This window comes from Sphaerodactylus townsendi, linkage group LG11 (assembly GCF_021028975.2).
Source record: "Sphaerodactylus townsendi isolate TG3544 linkage group LG11, MPM_Stown_v2.3, whole genome shotgun sequence".
NCBI lineage: Eukaryota > Metazoa > Chordata > Lepidosauria > Squamata > Sphaerodactylidae > Sphaerodactylus > Sphaerodactylus townsendi.
This window is the reverse complement of record NC_059435.1, coordinates 60,869,363-60,881,695: the sequence shown is the minus strand read 5'-3', so window position 1 is coordinate 60,881,695 and position 12,333 is coordinate 60,869,363. Positions and strand designations below refer to the sequence as shown.

The following is a 12,333-nucleotide window of genomic DNA, read 5'->3' as shown; positions in this document are numbered from 1 at the left end:
CCTTTGAGTGAGATAGAATTTAGAAATAGTGATGGCCTCAAAGTCACCCAGGGAACTTCATGACCAATGGGTGGAGACATGGTTATCTCCAGGACTGTTCTAACCCTGTAACCACATGAGATCTCTATGTTTACATATAAAGGGTCATCAAGTTGCAGCCAATTTACGATAACCCCCTATGGGATTTTCAAGGCAAGATACCAGGAGAGGTGGTTTACCATTGCCTTTCCTGCTTAGCAACCTTGATAATCCTTGATGATCCATGGGCTCATTCCGCACCTGCATTATAATGCACTTTCAAACTGCTTTCAGTGCTCTTTGAAGCTGTGCGGAATAGCAAAATCCACTTGCAAACAGTTGTTAAAGTGGTTTGAAAATGCATTATTTTGTGTGTGCAGAAGGGGCCAAATACTAACCAGGGCTGACCCTGCCTAGCTTCCAAGATCTGACAAAATTGGGCTAGCTTGGGCCAGCCATGTCAGGGTGAGATCTCTGCAGCCTTCCCCACCCCTCAATTGGCAACATGCTGTCACTTTCAAAAGCACCTTGGCTCTTCAAGAGGGAATGCTGCTTCACAGAAAACCTGGAAGCCCTGGCCATTTGCACAGTGCTATCGCTTGAGCCTAAATTGATATTGATATTTTCCCCCACTGGGACTTCACCCACTCTGTGAACAAGAAAGCCAGCTTATGTATTTAAAAGTTTATATCCCACACACTCTGGTATTTTGACCAAGGGGTTCTTATCAGTCCAGTTATCTTGACTGTGGGATCAGAAATACTGATATGACACTTCAAGGCCTCCACCTTAAATGTAAATGGAAGTTCCCCTAGGACTCCTTAACATTTGAACATATTGGATTTGACCCAAAACGTATTTCTGTCAAAGGTAATCCCACTGAAGTAAGCAAAAAAGAAAAAGGAAAAAACCGGTGGCCTGACATTCTAGTCATCAGTTTTAGATAGTTTAAACTGCTGTCCCTTGTGGCTCCAGTTGTCAAACGAATTAGCTTGGTTTTCTTCCCGTATGGTTCCCCTCCGTTTTCAATCCTTCCTATTTGTACCATTGTATCCCATTTCCCTGTCTCTCAAAAGCAGAGGTCCTGACCCAAAAATCAGCTGATACAAGCCATTTGGTCTTCAGTCAGCTTTGGATTGGACCATTCTAATGACCTTTGGGTCTAAAACAACAAACCTACTCCCTAATCATAGTAGGAATTCATTTATGTATAGCTGGTTTTGCACTAACTCCCCTCCATGGACCTGTCTACCTCATGAACTTTATTTCTCTGGCTGTGCCCTTTCCTGACCTCTCCACTAATCTGTCATTACTTTCCTCTTTCTTCTTCCAATACTTTGCCACTCTTGGAAGAAACGTCTCCTCTAGCTTAGTTCTAACTTTCCTGAACTACTCTCTGAAATCTCATTAATCCTTTTGGAGTCTTGCAAGAACTCACATTCTATTTTCCATTTCAAGTACTTTCAGTTTCTCTTTCTATAGACAACCAAGTAAACCCAATAGTACAAGAAAATAATGCTATCTTTCTTCCACTCAGCCTCTTCTTGAATCATTGGGGTGTGTGAATGAACAGTCATAATTAAACCACAGATAGGTCTAGACTGTACAGATGACACAAGACAATGATTCAGTATAATTAGAATTCAAGAGGCCATTAAACGTCTATTGAATTCTATGCCGGCACATCACTACATTGTATCGAAACCTTTTACAGAAAAGTTTCCATTATTATATATTGCTATTTAAATGATAATTATGGGAAAGCCTAGATTCCATGGTAACTTGTGCCTATGCCTACATTATAAATTTCATTTCATGGGCCTTTTCTGTGCGAGTCATTTACAACATATCTTTCTGTCAAATTCTACTTTTCTTCTTTTAATTCCACACATTTCCCCCTCCATTTGGTTCCAAAAACATTTTCTTTTCATTTTTTTCCTGCATTCTTTTTGGACAGAGCATTCGATTATGCTACAATGGTCTTTGCCCCACCACCTTTTGGCCCTTATCCACACCCCCTTGTAGCTGCCCAACCTCCCTTTCAGCCATTTTCTCCTCCTTTGTTTTAAAAAGGAATTTGATTTTTTTTTCTTTTGTCATATCACATTAGGGATGTAACCAGTGGTGGGATCCAAAAATTTTAGTAACAGGTTCACTCGCCAGCCCCCCTCAGCAAAGTGGGCAGAGGCGTACCTAGGCAAACCTGAGCCCTGGGCAAAACCTGAGTTGGATCCCCCTCCCCCCATGGGCAGCCACCCCACCACAACCCCCCCCCCAAATTTTTTTGCACCAGGTCATTTCTAAATCATCATCACATTATAGAAAATGCCCCAACTCACAAATCTGAACACAGCAATAGTGAAACACACAGAGACTCGTGAGATAAAAGGTACAAAAGGCTGAGAATCAATGAATTGCAGTACCTGAAAGGGATTAACCCAGTTCAGGGAGTTACATTATTAGTCGCAATTGCTATATGGAACCTTCACGTTCAAAGGCGGTATGCCTCTCGGGGAGGCGAGGGCGTGGAGGTGGAAAAGCGGACCCAATTAGTAACCCGCTCTCAGGACACACAAATAATTAGTAACCCACTCTCGGGAACTGGTGAGAACCTGCTGGATCCCACCTCTGGATGTAACGTTAGGGCACAGACAAAGCCAGGTCAATTGCAGCAACTGTGTCAATTTCATTTCAAATTAGACATGCAATGTTAAGGCGAAGTTACATTGTGTGTGCAGCTAGGCGCTAGTGAAATTGACCAGGGAAGGTGGCTTTGCAGGAGGAAATTGACAAGTGACTGCTACAGCAACAATTGTGCATTATTGCAGCTCTAATTGGGCGAAAAAAGTGGGGAGGGGGTTGGGGGGCTCCTTGTTTCTGTTCCTTCAGGTAATAGTGCCTGCTCCATTAGCTTCTTCTTTTTTTTGCTTCCATTTTATTTGCTAGTTGTTGATGACAGAAATGGAGGCGGAGACATTTTTTGAATTGCTGCTTCAGCGTAACTGCGCAGTAACACTGCAGCACCTGCACAAAAGAAAAAAGGAGGACGGTTGTTCCTCTGCATCACAGATGACATCCCACCATCATGAACAACAAGTGTTCAACAGTAGCTTGTGCAACAAATGAAACTGAAAAGAAAACAATGAGGGAGGGGAATGGAGGCGTGCAAAATGATTTCACAGAGAACATTTCCAAGACACAAGGTTTGACCCCTTGGAAAATCTGTGATAAGTTGTGCATACGGAAAAGGCCATAGTCTCTGTTATGCCAGAGGAGGCTTTTATAAGCTTTCAAACAGAAAAATATTAAATACATCCCAGTAACTACAAATTAATTGGATTCAAATAGCCATGCTTTCTCAATCCTCCTTAATGAGAAAATTTACGAAAGTTTGCAAAACGCTTCCTGTCTTCCAAATTATACTATTTTCTCAGTGTTTTCTAGAAAATATTTATATTCCTGATTCTGTGCTTTGTGGCAAGATTTTGTTTCTGTTTTGCCCTCTTAATCTGCTTCTGTTGCCCCCCCCCCTCAACTGCAATTTACCGTATATACCGGCGTACAAGACGACTTTTTAACACAGGAAAATCTTAACAAAAGCTGGGGGGTGTCTTATAGGCCGGGCACCCCCCACCCCCTGCTCGGACTTGCCACCGCCTGCCCAAGGCTCTTTCCTGCTTGCTGTGTGGCTCTTGCCCGCCTGCCCGCCACCGCCGCCACCGACCCCACACATCCCCCTCGGCTCAGGCTGGCTCCAGGTTGCCCTTCAGGCAGTCAGGCTGAGCCTCTGTTTATGATTTTTTTAGTAATTCTCCAAAGATTGCTTAAAGGGGAAACTTTCCCCTTTAAGCAATCTTTGGGGAATTGCCCCTTTAAGAAATTCAGAGCCGGGAAGAGACTGGCGGGAGATCTCCCCTCTTCCCCAGCCAGCCAGGCAGCCTCCGTGCAAGAGAGGAGCTCCAGCTAGCAGCTTCCATACGAGGACTGCAGGCTGGGGCACCCCTCGTTTCCATGGAGGCTGCCTGGCTGGATGGGGAAGAGGGGACATCTCCCCTCTTCCCCAGCCAGCCAGGCAGCCTCCGTGGAAACGTCCGTGTCCCGTCCCCGCAACAATCGGCCGGCCTCCACCGAGGCCAAGGAAGACCGCCTGGGGTGCCACCGCTTCTGCTCTGTCCCACCCCCAGGACAATCAGCCAGCCTCCGCCGAGGCCAAGGAAGGCCATCCGGGGTGCCACTGCCTCCGGGGCTCTGTCCCGCCCCTGCGACGATCGGCCTGCCTCTCCTGAGGCCGAGGCCACACAGGGTGTCGCCGCTGCCTCTGCCACGGGGTAGTCTTATATGGCGAGTATGTGCCGAAATCTATATTTTAACTGGAAAAGTGGGGGGGGGTCGTCTTATACCCCCAGTCGTCTTGTACGCCGGTATATACGGTAATTGTTTCGCACTTCCCCATACAAAACAGAGACTGAAGCTAACTTTCAAAGATCTTTGCAAACTAAGGTTACAAGGCATCCTGGTTTTGCTTTAACCAGGGTTTGTGTAGTGCAAAATTATGGTTAACGTTGGGAAAGGAGGGGAGAGGAAGAACTGCAGCTGAAGAGACTAGAGGAAGTGGTGTTGTCATTGTTGTCAAGTGACAGCTGACTTATTTCAACCCCATAGAGTTTTCAAGGCAAGAGTGGTTCATAGGTGGTTTGCCAGTGCCTGTGTAATAACCCTGGACTTCCTTGTTGGTCTGCCATGCGAGTACTAACAGAGCCAACCCTGCTTAACTTTTGAGATCTCACAACGGCTATCATGAGCCATCCAGGTCAGGGCAGTGAAGGAAGGAGGAGGTGTAAATGTTTGTGTCCACATCAGTAGATCAAGGGTATAAATCAGCTTTCTTTGAATTGCAACATACAAAGCCACAGCCAGAGAGCCACCTTAGAATCAGACCTGAGCTAACCTTGGGTTGCCAACCTCCAGGTGTGGCTGGAGATATGTTAGGATTATGACTGATCTCCAGGTGATAGAGATCAGTTCACCTGGATGAAAGTGGCCTCTTTGGAAGGCAGACTCTATGGCGTTCCTCCCCTCCTGAACCCCGCCCTTACGTTCCACCCCCAACAGGTACTTCCCAACCCAGAGCTGAAAACCCAAACCCCACTTTCCATAGAAGCATGCCTTGTCTGACTGCTTGACAAAAGTATCTACCACTTGGCCACTAGGTAGCAGCTAACAGGACCATGCATTCCAGAAGGGAGAGCACAAAGTGGTGGGTGTCCACACCATATGCTAAACGCAGTTCAAATTAACATGTACAGTAAGATATGTACCACACAGAAGGAATGGAGGGATGGAAACAAGTAAATTCTGGCTTGGATAATTCATATAATTGGTCCACAATCACCAGGTGGAGTGGCTGCTCCAGGAGACCAACCTGGAGGAGCAGAGCCAAAAGGCACCTGGTTCCAGGTAGGCCAACGGAGGGGGGCCTCCCTGCCCGACCCTTCCTTCTAATGCAGCCAGGTTGAATGGCTGCTGATGGAAGTGGCCTGAGAGGGATTTTCTAGTAGCAGATGTGATGGAAATTTCCTCTTACCCCTTGTTCGTGCCACTCATAGCTGGCTGTATTCAATTGTTAAATATTTCTGTGTAATAGATGGGGAGCCAAGGATATGAGATAGTAACTCTGTACAGATGTGTACACTGATTGCACAAAGGAAGCAAGGCTGTGCTTATCATCCCCACCCCTGACCTTTCCACAGCCTTTATGGAGGCTGTACATGAGAACAAGGCAGAAATGTATGTGTTCCTTGACTAGCTTGTGGTTCCTTGGACTCAGTTCCCACATTCTGCAGCGTGTCGTGATCAGGTGTAGAGGAATCATTTCTACACACACTAACAGCCCATTGAGTTTCCAGATGGCCTAAATGTGATGAATGGGTGAGAGCAGGCACACTGAATTACAGCCGTATGTGGGGCCATACTCTAAGCAAGCCAAGGTCTTAGTAGAATATCTTATGCCTGTTTCTATCCTTTTCAAAAACTGAAAAGCACTGGTGGTCCTATTCCGAAACTTTGAAGGAGCAAGGAATAACACACACTAACACTGAGGAAATAATTGTTGGCCATTTTCCGTAACCTTCTATTATAGTGCATACAAGGAAAAAACATGGCTGGGGTGGGTGGGTTGCATTCCTCTTTTCGTGAGGCCTCCTCTTCTTTGTCAGAGTCTGGATTATTTAGGAGGAATGTATTGCTCTTTGGTGTGTGCTGTGTTCATCTTAAAGCGCTTAGGACCTGGCAGCTGCAACTTTTATCAAAGCAAGGAAGGGTGAGGGGAGGAAGGGAAGATGAAGATTCAAACTTCCTGAGTGGAAATTCCCTCAAATGCCACCATTACCTTTCATCTTGATTCCAAAAAGAATCTTGGCTGTACTCAAGCCAGCTCTTGTTAAAGTTAAACTCAAGCACATGTGGCTCTTTCCTTGTGTGTGTGTTTTTTTAAAACTTGTGTGTGCAATAGACCAGTGTGTGAATGGTCTTTGTTGGGCCAGGATATAGAATTTAGGGAAATACTATCAGGGTTAAAACGAGACATGCCTTTTGTATTATTTATCTACTTGATTTCTTGTCTACCTTTATATAAACACAGTCCAGGCAGTGTAATAACAAAATGTAAACCAAAATTAGGAATAAAATCATAAATATACACCCACCCACAAGATAAACCAAACTGTACAAGCAGTACCGAAGTAGAACTATAAGTCTTAAACCTTACAAGGTAATAATCAGTCCAGAACAAGGATAGAGCAGAAAAGTCCTCCATTTGCAATCCACGGAGACAAAACTGACTTGAGCAAATGCTCCACTGCATATAGGGAGGCCAGAATGGTCTAGGACAGGGGTAGGGAACCTGCGGCTCTCCAGATGTTCAGGAACTACAATTCCCATCAGCCCCTACCAGCATGGCCAATTGGCCATGCTGGGAGGGGCTGATGGGAATTGTAGTCCATAACATCTGGAGTGCCAAAGGTTCGCCACCACTGGTCTAGGAGAGCCTCATGGCTGTTTGGGGGATGACAAGACGAAGTCTTCTGCTGCTCCCAACAGGGCCATCTCAACAAAGACCTCAAATGCTCAAGGGTGTCAACAATAAAATCTGAGGCTCATTCCGCACATGCAGAATAATGCACTTTCAAACTGCTTTCAGTGCTCTTTGAAGCTGTGAGGAATAGCAAAACCCACTTGCAAACAGTTGTGAAATTGGTTTGAAAATGCATTATTTTGCGTGTGCGGAAGGGGCCTGAGCTTGCATTTGTCAGCTCAAGTAGGGAGACCATTGGGCAGCAGATTAGGCAATGTACCTACAGAATTCTTATTCTTGTCCCACATTCCCTGCATCAGGTACATATACTCAAAGCTGGGGCTGTGGATGACAGACCACCTAGTGGTTGACAGAGAGACCCCAAAGACTGCACCAGGAAACCTGGAGGACAGTTGGAGAGATCTCCTCTTCTTCCTCCCTACCTTGGAGATAGTTTCAGAAAACAGCCTTTTTTGTTCGCAGTAGAAGAGCTAAATTTGAGTCCAGCAGCACCTTGGAGACCAACAAGATTTTAGGGTATAAGCTTTGGAGAGTCAAAGCACCCTTTGTCAAATACAAGAATCTTGTATATCATGAAGTATCTCACTAACTGTCAAAAACATGTACCCCCAAAATGTTGCTTTTCTTTAAGGTGCTACTGGACTCGCATCAAGCTGACCTCTTCTACCTGTGATACATTGGCCAGCAGCACTTTTAAATGTGATGGATGGCCAGCAGAGGTCCTTTGAGGTAGATGAGGTATCAGCAAGTTGGATAGACATACCTTGTTGATGCTTTTTTTCTTATCTGGTCAGGCCTTTCCCCCCCCCCCCACATTTCTCTCTGCCTCCTTAGTAATTCAGTCAAGGTTCTCCTTTTCCCTCTCCTTGTATCAGCTGCAAGCAGGCATATATTAAGCACACAAATGCAAAATGGTTGGCATAGGGGGCAAAAATAACCTTTCTTAAATCACAAAGCAGAAAAGCACAATCAAAAAGGGTTACCTGGGACCTGTCTAACAGTGGTGGCGAACCTTTGGCACTCCAGATGTTATGGACTACAATTCCCATCAGCCCCTGCCAGCATGGCCAATTGGCTGATGGGAATTGTAGTCCATAATATCTGGAGTGCCAAAGGTTCGCCACCACGGAGTAGGGCATGAGGCAACATCTTTGGCTTCTTGCCGGGGGAGCTTGTGGCACAACTATTAACAGCCAGGGGTTCTACTGAGCAGGAACGGGCATCTCCCTGCCTTTCTGGAGGCAGGAACGGGAATCTCCCCCCAACCAGTTGGGCTCAACTGGGCTATAAACAGCTGCCCCGATCCCAGAACCCTATTTCCACACATACAGCTTTAATACTGTAACTGTCCATAGTAACAAAAAAATGTACAGTCATTAGAACATTAATTTCAAATAGCCACATTTCCAGGGATAATAATTCAAATTTCAAAAGGTAATCCCCCTCATTATGTGCTCTTTAACCCATACTCATATTTAAAATAGGATTATAATGCTGGTGTCCCTTGCAAGCATTCAAACAGCCAGATAAATTTTACTCCTGCCGTAATGTTTTATCCTGAACTATTTTACAATTGCTGATACTTCACTGAGTAGTCTGTCTTGTCTGTCATCCTTTTGTAGACCCACCCCAAGAGTGAACTATACCTCCCTGCAAATCCTTGGCCAGGTTATCCATTTGCCCTTCAAAAATGTCTAGTAGCAAATCCTAGCGGCATATAAAAATAATCCTTTCTTAGAAATAGTTCTACGGAATTGTTTTACAGCTGTTGCTTCTAAAGTTTAATTTGCTCCCTTGAAACGATACTGTGGTTTATAAAATTCTGAGCAAATTGAACAACTCAGAGTTAAAGTTTCTGTTTGGAAGAGTTTTATTACTATAAACACAGAGACAGTGGCAGAATCTAGTCTGCACCGAAATCTCCCTACTCTCATCAAGTCACACATGCAAATTGCAGATGGGAGCCTCATTTAAAGTGTGTCTCATTAAAAGACTCCTGTGATGGATTGATTTGTGGGAAATAAAATGTGCAGCTTCTCAGAGACACTTTTAACTATCTGCTCCTCTCATTTAAGACTGTCTTTTCAGCCACTAGATAAAATGGCTGGGATAAGGACTTGGGTTACCTGTCACTTGGCTCAAACCCTAGCAACGTGAAAAATCTCAGCTGGCTGAAAGTGAACTTCTGATTATTAAGCAGAACTCTGTGTGTGTGTGTGTGTGTGTCCCCTGCAGATTTTTGAAGGCAACACCAACTACGACACCCCCGAGCTTCGAGTTTTTGAGCCCACAACCACCAGGTTCATTCGTGTCTACCCTGAAAGGGCCACCCATGGAGGACTGGGGCTGAGAATGGAACTGCTTGGCTGTGAAATTGAAGGTAATTGCACAGCCTAAGATTAATCTGTTGCATTAATTGTTTTCCTAGAAGTGCACTGGTTGCTTATGCTGCTGTTGAGTAAGAAACGTTTGGTCTCTATATTCTCCAGTAGCCTTTGATGTTGTATTATTGCACTCTATCACTGTAGCCATAATTTTAGAGGTGAAAATCAAATCCCTGCCTCAAAACTGCAGATCAATAGAATTGGAGGTTAGAAAAGGGAGGGGAATATTAATTCAAAACAGTTTTTGGTTTGTTTACAGTGTGATCAATGTTGGGCCAGAGGAAAACTGGGAACTTAGATTAATTAAGGGGTAATTTCTTCCCTTTTGATGAGCACTACATGTATAGTCTATGTCCCAAAACTGTTATCTACATCAGGGCCCTTTTATTCTACTGGGCAGCAGTAGAATCTTCTGATACAGACTGTAGAAATCTTGAATTTTTCGCACTGTCACCAGGACAGCTGCAGTGGAGCACAACGAAGAAAGAAATTAGGTATAATGGCTGCCATTTGGGGGCTAGAGTCCTGAGGGGGATACAATACTGATTAAAGTTAAGCAAGGCCAAAGGACATGCCATGTTTCACTGGCCGCCAGACCAGGATTTGAATCAAATGCAGGAAATTCATCTCCTCTCCCGTTGTTGAAGTTGAAATCCATGTTTCCAAATACGGATCTTAAAATTGTATTCTTTCCATAGACCTGATTTCAAGGCGATCCTTTTAACCTTGGCACATTTTTGACAGGAATAAGAAATATGCCACACGTCCTTTTTTTTTTCATGCTAAGAAAAGAAATTAATGGATAGAGAGAGAAGCTATTACTTAATCCCCTGTTCATTCCCCGCTCTTCATTTCGAACATCCTATTAATGGGAGGGCAAAGGGCAGGAAATGAGAAGATGATGCCTAAAAGGGAAAGTATGCGAAAGGAAAAAGTTTTGCTTCGGTGATGTAGCCAATGGCTTTGTCCCCCTTTGCTGAGGAAAGTGCTAGCAAATCACGTGTTTTAGCTAAACCTCTCTTGGTTTTCTGTTTCAGTGCCTACTGCAGTCCCAACCACTCCTAACAGTAATCTTGTGGATGAGTGTGATGACGACCAAGCAAATTGCCACAGCGGAACAGGTGATGACTTCCAGTGGACAGGTGCAGAGGCCATGCTCATTCCATCGCCACACCATTTCCATTTAAATCACCCCCTGGCTGCAATGCTTGCCTTGCCTTGCCTTCATCAGTGGTGATCCAAACAAGTTACAATATATGCATGCAACTTTTGATGGGTCCACGTAGTTGGAGCCCCATGGTTGGAACCTCCTTATCATTTCGATGAATGCAAAAATAGGACTCAGCCCTGTTAAAAAAAATTTAGTGGCTCATTCATTTGCCCTTTTACCCCCTAATTAATTGAAATATTCTGACATATTATCCATGCCTCAATATCTTCTAAAGGAAGCAAGATTATACATAAATGTAATAAACCAAATCTCTTTAGTAAAATAATAAGCACTATTAAATATTATTACTATAATTAAAATAGTAATAAAATAATAATATCACTAAAAATATATTGCATTTTCACATGCACACATTATAATTTAAACCCTGTAACAACCTTGAATTATACATGAGTATTATTCCCATATTTCATCTATAATCTTTTCTTCTTCCTTCCTGCGTGCAGTAATATGACAGAACCAAAATAGTTTAAGAAAGCCTCAGGTATGCGTTGTTTCTCCCTGTCCACTAATTAAAACTGGACTCATTTGGTCAATCAACTGAAATCTTCATTGGAAATTTTCATTTGCTGATTAAAGCTTGCAGCTGTAATGAAATGTTTTCAATGTTGAGGGTTTTAAGTTTAGGTCACAGTTGATAAGAACATAAGAATTACCCTATTAATTCAGAACTGTGGTTCATCTAGTCCAGCTTCCCTGTTCCCATAATGTCCAGCCAGCTGTGCTGGGGGTGCAGAGATGGATCAGCAAGCAGGCCATTTTCATACATGTGGTCTGCTTCACATGGAGCGTCCATTCCCTTCAGGTTTGATTTTCAGTCACACACATTTTTCCCCTTTTCTGAACTCACCATGCTGCAAATCAGCGAAGGTTTGTGAAAAGCAGCAAAGTGCAGTTTTTCCCTGCCTGCACAGGGAAAGCAAAGTAGACCAGTGCGTGTTTTGCTTCCTACAGGTTTTCCGCTCCTCCCTGCTTTCCCCCCACAGTTCCGCCCACTCCCTTACAAACTTTTTTTAAAATGTTGATACCTTTGATGTATCACAGGAATGATAGACCATTAAAAAACACAAAAACAGCTGGCAAACAACTCCTGACCCAGAAGCAGGGGGAAGACAAAATGGCAGCTAGCTCAGGGGAAGCAGTGGGGCATCTCCTCACATGTAAATGAAGAAATGCGGGGAAGACCCCCTGCAAAGCACAGAGATGCTCTGCAAACAGTACATGCACAGAGGGCCATAGAGAATTCTGTACAGCACTCTTTGAAACAGATACAGGTTAATCATTGGCCATTTACAGCCCAATCCAGACTGTGGAGGTGTGTGGGAACATCACTGCTGGCACACTACCCAGTCACCTCCAGAGGGCTTTCTGGAGGTGCAGGGAGAGAGAAAACAGGAAAGCCCCTCCCTGACCCAAGAAAGCCCTCCATTGGGGCCAGTGGATTTATGCCTCTCAAAAGGGTAATGAAAGCCCAGGCCCAGGGCTGTGCCACAACTGGCCACAAACCCCGGGTGGTAGCCAACTAATATCGGCTGCACCTCTAGAAACATCCTGTCCCCCCTCCATGCCAGTGTCTTTTGGATGCCAGCACAGCCAGGATTTACAGC

At 44.4% G+C, this 12,333-nt stretch overlaps 1 protein-coding gene across 1 annotated transcript in view; it reads left to right on the top strand.

Moving 5' to 3' along the window:
* NRP1 (neuropilin 1) overlaps positions 1–12,333 on the top strand; it is a 171,481-nt gene that overhangs the window by 128,614 nt on the left and 30,534 nt on the right. The window contains 2 exon segments of the mRNA XM_048510770.1: positions 9,347–9,491; positions 10,533–10,637. Of these exon segments, the coding sequence (XP_048366727.1) occupies positions 9,347–9,491; positions 10,533–10,637 (250 nt within the window).